This window comes from Hakea prostrata, chromosome 4 (assembly GCF_041222555.1).
Source record: "Hakea prostrata isolate BN-2017 chromosome 4, UWA_Hpros_2, whole genome shotgun sequence".
NCBI lineage: Eukaryota > Viridiplantae > Streptophyta > Magnoliopsida > Proteales > Proteaceae > Hakea > Hakea prostrata.
Window position 1 is genome coordinate 20006197 of NC_142603.1, and position 16801 is coordinate 20022997.

Genomic DNA, 16801 nt, shown 5'->3' on the forward strand with positions numbered 1-16801 from the left:
AGATTAAATTCTCTTTCATTTCACTTGTTAGTGTTGCATAATGTAACTACTTATACTTCAAAAGATAAATAATGACCTCCCTCTTTCTTCTTGGTCTTTAACACTGTTTTTATCAAGCATGATAGATTTAAACTGAAAATAAATGTTCCTCTTTGATCACGTTTAGAAGAAGAGTCAGAGTTGCAATCTAGATAGAGTTAAGGTAGGATCAAGAGGTTGTCTGGGGAAGACGTAAACACTCAGTCCATATAGTTAAATCATTCTTCTGTATTACGAATCTCTCCTTGTATTAACTAAACGAGGTATGCAGACACAAAAATGAATTAAAGAAGTGGTAAGAAATGATATGCATGTATTAGGACCCGATACTAGTACTAACTACAACTGAATGGCCAAGACCTAAATCACAAACCCATGAGAGATGTTCCTATATACTACCATGTCTCCTACTTTTACTCCTTTACTAAGTCACTACTTGTTTTTCGACAAGTATGAATTCAACAATTTTTTCCCCTTTGGGGGAACTGGGATCTAGATCTTCTCCGTCCAAACCTCTTGTCCATCCAGTCTGTTTGAATGTCTAATGGGTGATGCATGGACTGGGAGGATGGCAACAGTTGGATGCAAAGGCTGAAAAGAAATCAGTCAATTAGAACTGGCCAGAATAGAATAAGTTCGTTTTCGAAAATTGTGATTCTGTTACTAAACAGACTGATTTCGTTTCAGCTTATGCATCCAACGGTTGCCATTCTCTGTCCACATGTTGCCGGAATAAGTTCCTTTTCAAAAATTGTGATTCTGTTACTAAACAGACTGATTTCATTTCAGCTTATGCATCCAACGGTTGCCCATTCTCTCTGTCCACATGTTGCCCATCTGGCGGTTTGGTAGAACAAATAGACAAGAGGCAAATTCGAGGATCTGACTTCATATACCAGGGAAAAGAAAAGAAAAAAAAAAAAAAGAAAAAAAGAAAGAAAGAAAGATGGAAATACTCTTTACGAAGAAATGAAACCCTTGCCTACCCAAAAAAGGAAACCTTCTCTACCGTATTTAATGAGACAAAGTAGAGAGAGAGAGAGACCAAGATTTATGTGGTTGGTTGATTGCAACCTACGTCCACGAGAGGTTTGAGATGTTTCCAATATGTAATTGAGTCGTGTACATGACTTCTTATATAGAGTTAGAGTCCTTGTTCATCAATGTTCTAGGACTCTTATAGTTGTCTCACATGTAGATTCCTTGAGTTACAGTGCTTGTAGAATTTGGATTTGCATGAAGACAAGTGTTTGAGATTACATAAAATATCAACTAGGTTTTATAGAAATTGCAATCTACTTCAAACACTTCTTTGGATTAGTTAGAGTTTTTGTGAGTATCATCTATAGAAACCATCTTAAATATAGTAGTAAGAGTTTGATCAACTTTGGATGTCTTAGAAGCAACCCTAACCGCATAAGCCTGAGAGGAAGTGGCGGATAGGGTTTTAGGTGGTTTGCTAGAAATATCCCTAATACACCCCCCCAAACTCACGGGAGGTGAAGTGACCTTGAGGTTGGCCAACAAAGTAGTGAAACACTGAGTAGAGAGCGGCTTGGTCAAGATGTCAGCCATTTGATCCTTAATAGATAAGCAATGAATCTGAAGATCCCCATTGACAACCTTATCACTAACAAAGTGGAAGTCAACCTCCATATTGTTTGTACAAGCATGGAAAACAATGTTTGCAATGAGATAGGTTGTACCAATAATGTCACAGTATAATAACCCCCATAATCCTAACGTTGTGAGAGAAGTAAAAATATAACTCTCTACATATAAACTCAAGTACCAATTTAAAGAGAATACAATACAACTAAAAGTTGATTTTCAAAATATTTCCTTTCTTTCTCAACATGTATGGTCACGTGATATATATAGATATATACAAATAAAGGGTCTCTGAACCTAGCAAACACATTAAGTCAGACACCATTATTCTGGGGTTGCTAGGGTTCAGAAGAATCCTTTACATCGTTTTGTTATATTTTGTAAAAACCTCTAGTGGGATCAATGGCATGGGGTATATGAAAAGATACTCACTTTATGTATTTATCTTATCGCATGGATTTGGATTTTTTATGTTTATTATTTGCTTAATCTCTTACAATAAGTTGTGTGGTTGTGAGCTTTTACTTTCTGCTTCCATTATTTTTTATTTCAAACAGTCATTGATTTGAGAGGGTGCCCTAATTCTAAGAAAGTAGGTGCATTCTAGTGAATGTGAACCTCCAGTTACCTATTTTACAGGAAATCAGGATTTTGTAGGCCTTGTCAAATAGGATACCATTTCCTATAAATTTTGTGGAGAAGATTTCTATTTCCTTCGTAACTAAGATCTATTCCTTGCCTAAAACTAACCCAGAAATCCATTATCCCAGGTTGCTTAGTTACAGAAGAGGTCATGAGCCAACTTCTTTGAAGGGGTTGAAGGGAATTATCTTGGTTTGTTCATGAAGTTCAGGAACACGTTAACCGTTCGAAAGTTCTTTTTTTATTTTTTGGTAATCACAGAGAAACCCAGAAAGTTAAAGAACATCAAGGTGCGCCTCTCTCTCTCTCTCACACCTTCATATGAGATTCAAGTACGGTATTCCTTCCTCTCTTTTTTTTTTTGCTAAGATAATTACTAAAACTAACTTAATTTCACAGGTGATCATTCGTCAAATCAGAATGTGGTAAAGCTGATAGGATTGTATTGGAAATTTCTTAAGAGAAGAGCCAAATTATAAATTCAAGAAAAAAAATTACAAAGATGAATGCATTTGAAGAATCACGGAATGATATTAATATTTGGCCACCCTTTTCGCAATCCTCTTTGATCATTTTCCTAAATGGATTTTCTGCTTCTTCCCACCTAATTTTCTTATTGACTTTATTAATTTCTTGGGCTTGCAAGAGACATACAATCCCTACGGTTGAAAATTCAAAACCACTGTTGGAGAATACACACTGTTTCTATTTGTCAACCTTAATGTCTAGCATGGGTTTGTCTTTCTGTGATCTCCTGCTTTGCATTTTAAACTACCTCTCCGAGTATGGCTGTGGTTGGTCTTATATGAAAATTGTTTCCCAATTGAGATTTGTAATTGGAGCGCTCACGTGGTTTGTTATCTCTACTTATCTATACACCAAGATTTTCCATTCAAGAGAGCACACATTCCCTATTGTGCTTAGGGTTTGGTGTGTCTTCTACTTGCTTATGTCTTGTTCCTGCCTTCTCATACATCTTGGTTTGTATTGGAAATATTCATCCTTACAGTCCTTACTATGGGTCTCTGATGTTGTATCCATTATTGCCGGATCAATATTTTGTTATGCTGGGTTATTTGGTAAAGGGAAAGAATATGAGAATTTCCAATTTTTGGAGCCTCTTTTGAAAGTCAATTCCAGTCAAAACAATGTTCACGATGAACAAGAACCAGGTGTTGTTGGAGAAAGCCAAGCTCCTTATGAAAATGCCAATCTTTTTAGCATTTTCGCTTTCTCTTGGATGGGCCCTTTACTTGCACTCGGGTATAAGAAAACATTAAACCTTGAAGATGTTCCTCAACTTGCCAATTGTGACTGTGCTAGAGCGGTATTTTCTTGTTTTAATTCCAAAGTAGAGTATAATGGTGATGCAAGTGATAATAGCAGCCAGGTAACCACAATCAAGCTGGTGAAGGCATTACTTCTATCAACACAAAAAGAAGTTCTACAGACAGCTTTACTCTCTATTGTTTACACAATGGCTTCTTATGTTGGTCCATACCTTATTGATGCCTTTGTTCAGTATCTTAATAACCCACTCCAACTAAAATATAGAGGCTACACATTGGTGCTTGTTTTCTTTCTTTCTAAGCTCATAAAGTGCTGTTCAGAGAGGCACTTGTTCTTTCAATTACGAAAGATGGCAATTAGAGTCCGTGCTGCCTTGTTTGCAACGATCTATAAGAAAGGTCTCAAGCTTTCTAGTCATTCAAAACAAGTTCACACTAGTGGTGAGAACATTAATTTAATGAGTGTTGATGTTGAGAGGATTGCCTATTTCAGTTGGTACTTACACAATATATGGAGGACACCCGTTCAGATTCTTTTATCAGTATTGATTCTATATAAAAATCTTGGCCTTGCTTCACTAGCAGCTACCATTGCCATAATGATTTTCACATTAGCAAATGTTCCACTGGGAAAATTAGAAGAAAAATTTCATGGGGAATTGATGGAGTCGAAAGATCGGAGGATGAAAGTGACATCTGAAGCTTTAAGGAATATGAGGATTCTCAAGCTCCAAAGTTGGGAGATGAACTTCTTGGATAAGATATTTAAGCTTAGGAGCTTCGAAACAAGTTGGTTAAAAAAGTTACTTTACACCTCAGTGGTTAATTCAGTTCTCTTCTTTTCTGCTCCTATGTTTGTAGCCATGGTTACTTTTGCATTATGTGTTCTTATGGATGTTCCATTAGAGTGTGGGAAGATTCTATCTGCTCTTCTAACATTTGAAATGTTACAAGTACCCATCCGTAGTCTCCCAACAACAATATCCATGGTAGTTCAAACTAAAGTTTCTCTTAGTAGGATAGTCTCATTTCTTTGTCTTGAAGATCTTCAGTCAAACATAGAGGAAGGACCTCCAAATGACAATTTTGAAATTGCACTTGAGATAGTCAATGGGAATTTCTCTTGGGATCTTCATTCTCCTAATCTGACATTAAAAGATCTTAATTTTCAAGTAAACCGTGGTATGAGAGTAGCTGTTTGTGGATCTGTTGGATCAGGCAAAACAAGCCTTCTTTCATGCATATTGGGGGAGATTCCAAACAAATCTGGAACAATTAAGTTGAATGGGAGAAAGGCCTATGTTTCACAATCATCTTGGATACAAAGTGGCAAAGTAGTAGACAATATATTATTTGGTATGGAGATGGACAAGAAAAAGTATGAAATGATTCTTGAAGCATGTTCATTGAAGAAAGACCTGGAATTGCTTGCTTTTGGAGATCAGACTATTATAGGAGAAAGAGGAATCAATTTGAGTGGTGGCCAAAAGCAAAGAATACAGATTGCGCGTGCTTTGTATCATGATGCTGATATTTATCTACTTGATGATCCTTTTAGTGCTGTGGATGCCCACACAGGAACTCATCTTTTTAAGGTACATGATAGCTCTTTAACTCCAACTTTCCTTCAATGAATAAGATTTGAAGTTTAAAATTTTATTGCTTATAAAACTATTTTAGTCATGTTGAACTTGATTTTCATATGAGAACAAAATAACGGCTGTCGAAAGAAAAAAGATATATGAATACATGATATAAAGGATGAGTGCTCTTACATGACCTATACTTCGTCTTTAGCCCTCACTAATTCTAATTCTGATATGCATAAATAATGGCTCTATAATGTTACTACAAATTTCTTATGATCGAGTCACTAAATGTGAAAACTTGAACATTTGTTGCAGGAGTGTTTACTAGGAATTTTGGGTTCAAAAACAGTAATTTATGTTACTCACCAAGTAGAGTTTTTACCTTCTGCTGATCTTATCTTGGTGAGTGGTATATGTAATCTTTCTTTATAGACTTCAAGCCATTTAACCTGATTTGAGTATATTACTTAACTCTGGGTGTTTAGTAGGTTATGAAAGATGGAAGGATTACTCAAGCAGGAAAGTATGAAGAAATTCTTATTCCAGGATCGGAATTTATGGATTTGGTTGGTGTACATAATAAAGCTTTGGCAGAACTCGATTCTATTCAGCATAGGGCAACTTTAAATAATCCAACCAATAGTAAAAAAAATTGTAGCATGCTGCATAGTAAGATGCTTATTCAAGTTGAGGAAAGCAAATCCCAAAACAGCAAAACAGAGAAAGTGTCTGGGCAAGAAGGGCAACTTGTCCAAGAAGAGAAGAGAGAAAATGGTGAGGTTAGCCTTTCAATCTACTGGAAATACTTCACTACTGCATACAAAGGGGCTTTGGTACCTTTGATAGTGTTGGCACAAGTTCTTTTTCAAGTTCTTGTAATTGGCGGTAATTATTGGATGGTATTGGCTGCACCTAGTTCAAAGGACGCAAGAACATATGTTGAAAGCTCGACTATCATTCTCGTTTATGTTGCTTTAACCCTTGGAAGTTCTTTTTGTGTACTTATAACGTCCATTCTTACTGTAATTGCTGGATTCAAGACAACTACTGTGCTCTTCAAGAAATTGCATTTGTGCATTTTTCGTGCACCATTATCATTTTTTGATTCTACTCCAAGTGGAAGGATCTTAAATCGGGTTAGTAGTTATTTACTTTTGATATCTTATTGGTTAATATAAAAGTAACTATTTTGTAGAAGTTTCAATTAAGTCTTTCTTTTCCTAATCAGGCATCCATAGATCAAAGTGCGGTTGATACATTTATTCCAAAACAAGCTGAAGAATTTCTTGCCTCATTCTTAGAGTTCCTAGGAACCATTGCAGTAATGTCACAGGTGGCATGGGAAATGTTAATAGTTTTCATTCCAATGACTTTGACATGCATTTGGTACCAGGTAACTCTACATTCAACATCACAACTCATTATTAAATGTTAGTAGCACTATTTTGATGATTGTGATAGATGCATGTCTAGTATTCGATAGCTGGTTCCACTTCTTATAATTAAAATGATAAATTAAACTCAGCAACTAAAATTGTATTTCCAAAATTAATGACATTAATGAAGACCCTGCTTTGACCAAAGTGCCTTTATTTGTACATCATTCCTCTTTTTCTACCTTCTCTTTTCCTTTTTCTTCTTGCAAACTTAGCTGCCCCAACCCCCTGGCAACCAGAAGCAGATCCTTTCCACCTTGCTTGCTCCTCTATCCATTTACCCACACTCACATGAGGCAGAGTGACCCCACATTCATAAGCTTGCTTGTATCAGATAGGGCAATGTGAGTCCCACACTCATGTGAATGTGGTTGGATGGCTGGAGAGACAGGCTAGGTGGAGAAGATTTGGACTCTAATCTCGTCCATGCTAATTGTATCTCCACTCTTTCATTTTTTTCCTCTTCCCTTCTTGACCAACCTCACATGAAAATCTCTAATCTACCAATCTAAACTTTTCTGTGAAACCCCTCAAGGTGTTGTTTGACTTTGGTCACCATGCTTTATACACATTTTTCCTACAAGGCGATGTCCAAAGAAGGTTTTTATTAATATGTTGAATTATGATAGCTGCCCAACCTACATCTTTAGTCTCTTCATATTGGATCTTATGGTGGGGCTTAAAAGGTCAGGGTTATATAAATATGAATTTCTTATACTACTCCACCTAATCTTTTCAAACTTACCCAAAAGAAAGCTCCTTGTATGGCTTGTCTCGCATCCAACTTGACGATCTAGTCCAAATCTCATTCCAACTCTTTTCCCTCCTCTTTTCTTGCTCTCTCTCTCTCGTGAACATGCCTGTTATGATTCTTTGCAAGGTTAGGAAGAATGAATAGCCAGATTCGAGGTTGGCACCTCCTTAAGCAGAGAATGGGTAAGGATGGTTGTTCATTCATAGTTCTTTCTTCTCTTACATTGCTTTTATCCCTCTCAACATCTCGACTCTTCTCACTTCCCTTCTAACCAATCACAATTTCACTCCCCTGTTAGCAACGGATATTTCCCCTAATTGCCATACACATAATCTTGCAATTTGATCGACTTCCTTCTCTCACGGTGAGGCTTCTCTCTCATTGGAGTTGCAAACTGAGCAGGCGGTAATTGTCGAGGGGTTCAACTGTTGTGGTCCTCACAGTGGTCCCCTCTAGTGCCACATCTGCTGCTAGATCATCTGCACCATTAGCTGCCAGATCATCCTCTTCCTTACTAGTTGAATAGTCAACCACCGTAACATCACCCTCCAGGTTGCCTGAAACCTTGTCCTCAAGGTTTATGGACAGAAATAACTGTTGGAGTGTTTCTGCATCTTCCTAGGTTGTCTCTTTGGGAGAGAGACCGGTCCATTGGATCAAGGCTTGAGTAATGAATTGGTTGCCCTTCTTGATTTTTTGCTGATTGAGTATAGCTAATGGTTGTGCTGGTGTTAGCTCTGTTGTTGGTGTGGGTAGTAGAGTTGGGGCAAATGGAGTTACCACAAATTTCTTCAAGAGTGAGACATGAAAAATAGGATGAATTCGGGATGTGTCTGGTAGTTCCAATCTGTAAGCTACCTTACCAATGCGAGTGCTGATTCAAAAAGGCCCAAAGTATTTCCTCCCAAGTTTCTGGTTAATGCGTAGTGCTACGGTGCTCTGTCCGTATGGTTTGAGCCGAACCATCACCCAATCGCCTTCATTAAACTCCAAATCCCTTCGGCATTGATCAGTAAAGCGTTTCATGCGCTCCTGGGCATGATGAAGGTTGGATTTCAAGGTGTGGAGGATCTGAGCTCGATCTTGCAATTCTGAATTGACGACCTTGTTTGACAAAGTATCAGGAATGTATTGGGCTAGAGTGGGTGGTCGTCAACCATAGAGAGCTTCATAGGGGGTCATTCTAGCCGATGTTTGGTGCCCTGTGTTGTATCGTAGTTCAACCAACAAAAGATACCAAACCCACCATGTTGGGTCGCCATAGCACCGGAGGAACATTTCTACACATTTATTCAATGCTTCGGTTTGTCCATCGGATTGAGGGTGATACTCACTACTCATCACCAAAGTGGTTCCATGGAGGTGGAAGAATTCCTACCTAAAATTGTTGATAAATATGGGGTCTCTGTCACTAACCAGAGAGCGTGGTACTCCATGGAGTTGGACTATGTCGTTGAAGAAAACCCTGGCCACCTTTTTGCTGGTTATGTGGCTGGGGAGAGCAGAAAATGTGCATATTTTGTTAGCCGATCCACCACCGTGAGAATGATCGTCTTTCCTTGCGAATTTGGTAAGGTTGTAATGAAATCAAGGGAGACATCTTCCAATGCTCTTGCTGGAATTGGAAGAGGTTGCAAGAGCCCTGCCAGAGCTGTGGTAGTGGTCTTCATCTGTTGGTAGACATGACAACCTGCTATGAATTCCTTTACTTCTTGACGCATGTGCTTCAGAATAGGTTGGCCGTTATTCTTTGGTAGGTTCGGTGGAAGCCGGTGTGTCCGATGGGTGAGGCGTGAAATTCTTGGAGAAATTTCTGTTGCAGGGTGGAGTTCTTAGGGAGTACCAGCCGATTATTGAAGAATATTACCCCTTGGTGTGTGGAGAACCTTGGATTTGCGGTTGGATCGCTCTGTATCTTTTCCCTCAATGCCTTAAGCCGCTCGTCTTCGTCAATTTCTTGCCGTAAGATTTCCAGAAATTCAAACGCTGGTAGGGAGAACGCAAACAATGTGGCAATGCTGTCGGGTTTCCTGGACAGGGCATCTGCGGCAGAATTCTCCTTCCTTGGTTTGTATACAATATCAAACGTGAAGCCAAGATGTTTGGAGAGCCAGTGTTGCTATTCTGGCATTTGAATGACCTGGGTATTAAGCTCCTTCAAGCTTCTCTGATCAGTCACGATGGTGAATTGCTGGCCCAGCAGATATTGTCACCACCTCTGCACCACCTGGTTCACCGCATACATTTCTTGGACGTTGGTTGACCCCAATAGCATCCTGGGGAGAGTCTTTTGCTAAAGAATGCAATGGGCCATGTTTCCTGAGATAGGATTGTGCCGATGCCTTCGTGGGATGCGTCGGTTTCAACCACAAATTTCTCGAAAAAATCTGGAAGAGCTAACACCAGTGATGTTGTTAGCATTTCTTGTAGCTTCTCGAAGGTGGCTTGTGCTACTATTGTCCAAGAGAATGATCCTTTCTTGAAAAGATCTGTTAGTGGAGTTGCAAGATGAGCATATTTGAAGATGAATCAGCGGTAATAGTCGTTAAGGCCGAGAAATCCACGCAGTTCCTTGACACTCCAAGGAACTGGCCACTGGAGCACCGCGTCTACCTTCGATGGATCAACACTTACCCCCTGGGCTGACACGAAATGCCCTAAATACTCGATGGAGCAAAGCCCAAATGAGCATTTGGCTCGGTTGGCTTATAATTGGTGGGCTTGCAATAGGCCCATGACTTCCCTTAATTGCAAGAGGTGGGTAGCCCACGTTGGGCTGTAAACGAGGATGTCATAAAAAAATACAAGCACGTACTTCCGCAGCATGGGCCGAAATATTGCGTTCATAGTGGCTTGAAATGTAGATGGGGCATTGGATAGCCCGAATGACATCACAAGAAACTCGTCATGCGTCTGGAAAGCCGTCTTATGCATGTCCTCATCCTGAACTAATATCTGATGGTACCCCGAACAGAGGTTGAGTTTGGAGAAAAATTTGGGCCCGTTCAACTCATCTAGCAGTTCGTCCACTGTGGCTATGGGAAAATGATCAAGGACAATTACAACATTGAGGGCGCGGTAGTCAATGCAAAATCGCCAAGTTTCATCTTTCTTTCTGACAAGAAGAACTGGTGATGAAAACGCGCTTGTGCTGTGTTAGATGACACCCGAAACCACCATCTCTAGCACGAGTCGCTCGATTTCCCCCTTTTGGTAATACGGGTACCTATAAGGGCGCACATTGATGGGTTGGGCCTAAGGCAACAAGTGGATCATGTGGTCTTGGGTCCTCTTCGCTGGAAGCCCATGTGGCAGCTCAAAAATATCCCCATATTCAGCAAGTAGTACACGCACCTCCTTTGGTTCATTCTTCATGGTTGGTCCATCCGGTTGGTTCGTCAATTATAAGTGAAAATACCCTGCAACCGAATCGGTATTGATCATCCGCCTCATTTCCCCAGGATGGAGTTGTGCGGGTTCTTTGGTTGTAACACCGTAGAGGGTGATAGTCCTGCCGCCTGAATTGAAGGTTAGGGTTAGTTGCTTGTAATCGAACACCACCAGACCCAAGGTTGCCGACCACTGGACGCCAAGGACTAGATCTGCTCCGAATAGAGGTAGGGTATGTGCATTAATGGTGATCAAGCAAGCTAGCAACATCAACGATAATGCCCTAATATTCTCTTTCACTTCTGATTCGGTTACCACTTCCGACCAAGACCGTCATATTTGGAATTTCTTCAATCGGAATACCCAAGTGTTTCGCAACGCGGCTTTGTAAGAAATTGTGTGTGCTTCCTCCGTCGACCAAGATTTGAATTGACTTTCCCATGATTTTTCCGGTGAATCGTAGTGTTGTTGGCGAGGGTTCCCCGGTCAGTGACTGATATGTAATTCCGGCCATGCCTTCTATAGACTCAATCTGTGCCTTTGTTCTCTCCCCTTTCCTTGCTGCTATGTCTAACTCTGTAATTGCTGGTTCATTCTCATCATCGTATTCAAGTAGAAACAGCTACCTTTGCTTGCAACGGGTGACCTGGATTGTATTTTTCATCACAAATATAGCACAACCCTTTCTCACGGCGTTGTTGCATCTCTGCAAGTGAAAGATGCCGAATAGGTATTTTTGGTGGAGGAGGTGGTGTCACAATGGGTGAAGCTGCTAAAAGAGGGGGGTTGTGGCCCTGGAACGGTTGTGAACTCTGCAGGATTCCATTAATTTGGCCTCCTACAATCTTGCTAATACCACCACCTCTATTAATGTTGCTGGTCGGAAAGCTACGACTTCATTGTGTATCTCCACCTTGAGGCCAGCAATAAAGCAGTTGACAAGGAACTTGGGGGGTAAGGTGTACACGCGGTTGGCTAACCTTTCAAACTTGGTTTGGTAGTCTTCTACCGTTGAAATCTAATTCAGTTTTGCCAAAGCTGCTTGAGGGTCGTCGAACTCTATCGGCCCGAATTGCACTGCCAATGCCTTGGTGAAGTCCAGTCATGTGGTGAACATTGATGCTCGATGCATCCACTGGTACCATTGCAACACTGGTCCATCCATGTGCATAGAAGTGACCAAGAGTCGCTGTTCATTGTTGGTATGATGGTACTCAAAGAATTGGTTTGCCTTGAAAATCCAGCCAAAAGGATCTTCTCCACTGAACCTGGGAAACTGCAGCCTTAAGGTACGAGTCTAGATGGGGTTATGGGTGAATGGGGTAGCTACTGGAATGGGGTTTGCGCCAATCCTTGGGGTTGTTGTTACGGATGACACTTCGAGGTTTGTCTTGGTTCCACCTGAGATGTGAGCAAACGCAGGGTCTATTCCACTCGTCCCTCTAGGGTGGTAAACTGCATCGATAGGTCATTGGAAGAGTTTTGTTGCTCGGTTACAGCGCTTTGCAAATTGTCCAACCTTCCATGTCTGAAGTGTGCATTGCTTCTATTCGACCATTATGGTCGTTCACTGTCTCCTTCAGTAGCTTGATGGCCTCATCCATCTGCCGTAGCCTAGTGTTCTCTGCCGTCCTTGAGTTCAACTCTCAATGAAAGCACCAGATGTTATGATTCTATGCAAGGTTAGGAAGAACGAATAGCCAGATTCGAGGTTGGCACCTCTTTAAGCAGAGAATGGGTAAGGATAGTTGTTCATCCATAATTCTTTCTTCTCTTACATTGCTTTTATCCCTCTCAACATCTCAACTATTCTCACTTCCCTTCTAACCAATCACAATTTCACTCCCCTATTAGCAACGGATATTTCCCCTGATTGCCCTACACATAATCTTGCAATTTGATCAGCTTCCTTCTCTCACGGTGAGGCTTCTCTCTCATTGGAGTTGCAGACTAAGTTAGGCAGTAATTGTCGAGGGGTTCAATTGTTGTGGTCCTCACAGTGGTCCCCTATGGTGCCACATATGCTGCCAGATCATCTACACCATCAGCTGCCAAATCATCTCTTCCTTACTAGTTGAATAGTCAACCACCGTAACAATAACCAACACTTGAATTTCTCTGGCGAGACCAAAATCTTCCTTCACCAGCCCCGTGATAGATAATCCCAACGAGATCCCCAGTTGGCTAAATTTTCTTTGATTACCCCCTAGCCTTGCTCGTTAGTTATCTCAACGGTTTCCATCATTGATTCATTTTCATACACACTGATAGCTTTACCTTCTCCGATGTTTTGTTAGGAGCAGAAAAAAAAAATATTATTGATTGTAATGTTCCTTAAATCTAAATCAATACAATTATCTCCCCCCCCTGGGAAAAAAAATGTATATATATGTATATATATATAGTACGTTGTACTTAATTCCTTCTTAATAACTTTTTTTTCTTCCTTTGTAGCATTACTACATGTTTGCAGCAAGAGAACTCTCACGGTTGTTCGGAGTATGTCAAGCTCCAATTATACAACATTATTCTGAATCTAATTTAGGTTTAACAACAATTAGATGTTTTGGTCAAGAAGAAAGATTTATGGAGACAAATCTTAAGTTAGTGGATGGATATTCCCGGCCCAAATTTCATTTTTCTGGAGCAATGGAATGGTTATGCTTCCGCATAGATATGTTGGCATCTATCACATATGCTATCTCTTTAGTTTTGTTGATTTTGTTGCCCAAGGGAGTACTCAATCCTGGTAAGAATAATTTGGGATTTATAATTTATATTTATAAATTAGACTTTAAGGTAACCATGATCGATAGGTCATATAAAGGAATGGTTGTTATTTATTTGTGTTGTTTTCTCTCTTAAAGGTGTAATCGGTTTAGCTGTCACATATGGGCTTAATTTCAGTCTACATGCAGTTGTATGGGATCTTAACAGACTTGAGAGTAAAATAATATCTGTTGAGAGAATACTTCAATATACTTGCATCCCTAGTGAACCCCCTCTATCGACAAAAAAGAGCATGATAGGTTGTGATTGGCCGTTAGAAGGTAAAGTTGATATCGTAGAACTACAGGTAATCTCCACTCTGAAGGTTTCACATCTTTAATACCCTTAATCATTTCTCTATTTATAGAATAAACTCTTTGAAGTCTAACATTCTTTTACAAATTTTGTTATTCTTATGGAAATTTATTATTCTTTCTCTTATTTGATATCATGTAGATTCGGTATGCTCCACACCTTCCTTTTATCTTGAAAAATTTCACATGCACTTTTCCTGGAGGAATGAAAATTGGCATTGTTGGGCGAACAGGATGTGGTAAATCAACTATTGTACAGGCTCTGTTTCGCACGCTTGAACCTACATCCGGACATATTTCAATAGATGATATCAATATCTCTATGATTGGTCTTCATGACTTACGATCAAGATTGAGCATCATCCCACAAGATCCAACAATGTTTGAAGGGACATTAAGAAGTAATATTGATCCGCTTGAAGAGTACACCGATGATAAGATTTGGGAGGTGAAGTTTCTATTTTTGATTTTGTCTTTTTTTTTTTGGTAGAAAAAAAGAGGGGATGCAGTAGCGGCGACCTAGTGCCCCCCCGCTACGTAATGTTCGGACTTTTTTATCGAGTGCGACCTATGCAAGCATTAGCCCTGTGCACTACCAGCGCAAGCACTGGCCCCGTCAGATATTGACACAAATAAGGGATAAATGTTTTGGTTATGGATAAAACATGATAATTTCTAGCTGGGACATTTATCTTTTTGAACTACCTTCTCATGGTCGTTTTCTTTTAGTTTTACTAGATATTATTATTTTTAAAATAAATCCCTCTCAGTAGACGCGTTAGATGATCTTTGGCTGCAGTTAGCCCACTAGATTCTTTTAGTTGGGACCGACGAAGTACGTTGTCCTCCTAAAACCTTTTGCTTTGTTGAATTTTTTTTTTCATTACATCTTTATATTAATTTTACTTTTCTTTATTCTTTTTTATTCTTTTTGGTCTAGAAATTTATGTTCTTTAGATTCGTCAAACAATGTGGCAATTGACATGGGACTTCTGTTGTTTTAGGCTTTGGATAAATGTCAGCTTGGTGGCGAAATTAGAAAAACGGAAGAAAAGCTTGATTCTATAGGTTGGTTTCTTCTTATGTTCGTTCTTTAATATAGTTTTCCTCAACATTAGTTTGGTGATGCACTAGGATATTATTGCAATATCTAAATTTGAGTACATATGTGAACCCGACCAGCCCCTGATCATTTTCTTGTCAAGAAACATGGGAAGAAAATAAACCTAACAAAAAAAAAAAAAGTGCTTGAAGAGCTAACACATTTTCATCTGGAAATTTTCACAGTGACTGAGAATGGAGAGAATTGGAGTATGGGCCAAAGGCAACTAGTCTGTCTTGGACGTGCATTACTCAAACAAAGCAAAATATTAGTACTTGATGAAGCTACTGCATCAGTGGATGGCACGACTGACTTTCTAATTCAACAGACAATCAAGGAACATTTCTCTAGATCTACTGTCATCACAATCGCACATAGGATAACATCAATCCTTGATAACAACATGGTCCTCCTTCTTGATAATGGTTAGTAGTTGATAATTAATACACCATATTAAATGGTTTCATTTTAATTCGGTGGTAATTGCCTAGTCAAATTGACATGATTTTTTGTCTTTGAGCAGGACTAAAGCTGGAATATGATTCCCCAATCAAATTGCTAGAGAACACAGATTCAGCATTTTCTAAGCTTGTAAACGAGTATTCTCGAAGATGCAATTCATAAGTTTTGTAAGGCTATTAGATAACTGAATTTAGAATGTTCAAATGTTAGAAGGTTTTATTAGAAAAAGGGGCATTGATATCTGGATATGATTAAAATTTGTTACAAGAAAATGTGTACAAGCATCAAGCTACATTTCATCATTTGAGCTGGATTTTAAATTTAGTTGAAGTTTTAAGGTAAAATGGAATACAATCTCTTGGAGGGGGAAATATTCTCCCTCATCATCATAAATATAAAACGCCCTTTGTTTATTTATTAGTAGTAACCCCAAAAATTGTCCTTATTTGAGTATTTGAATATTGGAATATTTGTGAATATTTCTTTGATGTCGGGAAGATTAGAAAAGTAGAAAAAAAAAAAGCACAAGCAAATAGTCAAGATAGGACACTTGCCACCCAAAGGAAATCCACCCAAGGGATAAGAAAAAATTAGAAAACTCCTTCTAAAGCCAAAGGGCAAACTCAAATATCATTCCAGTAATTTATCAAATTCGCTCACAGTAGAGAGTTAAAATAGATGTACATAGAACACATAATTCTCTACATAGAAGGAGAAAGACATTCGACCCATTGACCGACTTGGGTTTGGTCCCACTAGATTCTCACATGAGCCTATCCTTGAGTTCATTTATTGGTATCTATGGGTTCAGAAAATTGTACTAATCATTTTCTCGTATTTGGGTCTAATTCCATTAGATATGGAATCTATAGGCATTACTAAGGTATGGTCAAAATATGAATTTAGGGTTAACTTTATTATACTTATAGTACAATTATTGTATCCTTGTCTAATTCAAGATGTCAGTACCCTATTGTGTTTCGGTTTGGTTCATTATCATCGATATCAGCTATGAAATGTATGCCGAGTAACACGAGAAAATTAAAAGCTAAATTTTCAAATATCGAATCGTACCTCTTTAGAATGACTTTCCCACTACCGGTGGTTCATTTGCTGGTTCAGTGATGTCAACTCGGGGTTCACCAGTCGGAGTTGGTTCTTTAGCTAAACACGAAAGTTCAAATTAGACCGGGATTTCGGGGTGCGGGTATTACATTTCTTCCCCCCCCCCCTCCCTTAAGAAAATTCCGTCCTCACAATTTTACATACCTGATGAATCAAAGAGATTTGGATACTTTTCTCTTATTCCGCTTCATTTTTCCAAGAAGCTTCCTTGTCGGTATGGTTACTCCATTGCACTTTTACATAGGAAATTGTACGGTTCTTGAGTTTTTGGATCTTCCG

The 16801-nt window shown here is 39.2% G+C and overlaps 1 protein-coding gene across 2 annotated transcripts; it reads left to right on the forward strand.

Moving 5' to 3' along the window:
* The first annotated feature begins 2794 nt into the window (after positions 1–2794).
* Positions 2795–15559, forward strand: LOC149018386 (ABC transporter C family member 3-like). 2 transcript variants are annotated; one of them, XM_089154345.1, is made up of 10 exons: positions 2795–5176; positions 5486–5572; positions 5659–6306; positions 6399–6563; positions 13205–13499; positions 13618–13826; positions 13976–14281; positions 14838–14901; positions 15121–15360; positions 15456–15559. In XM_089154345.1, the coding sequence occupies exons 1-10, from the start codon at positions 2795–2797 to the stop codon at positions 15557–15559; spliced, it is 4500 nt and encodes a 1499-aa protein (XP_089010471.1). The 2 variants fall into 2 exon arrangements, with proteins under 2 accessions (XP_089010471.1, XP_089010472.1); XM_089154346.1 differs by having other exon boundaries at positions 15459–15559.
* Positions 15560–16801: the final 1242 nt, after the last annotated feature.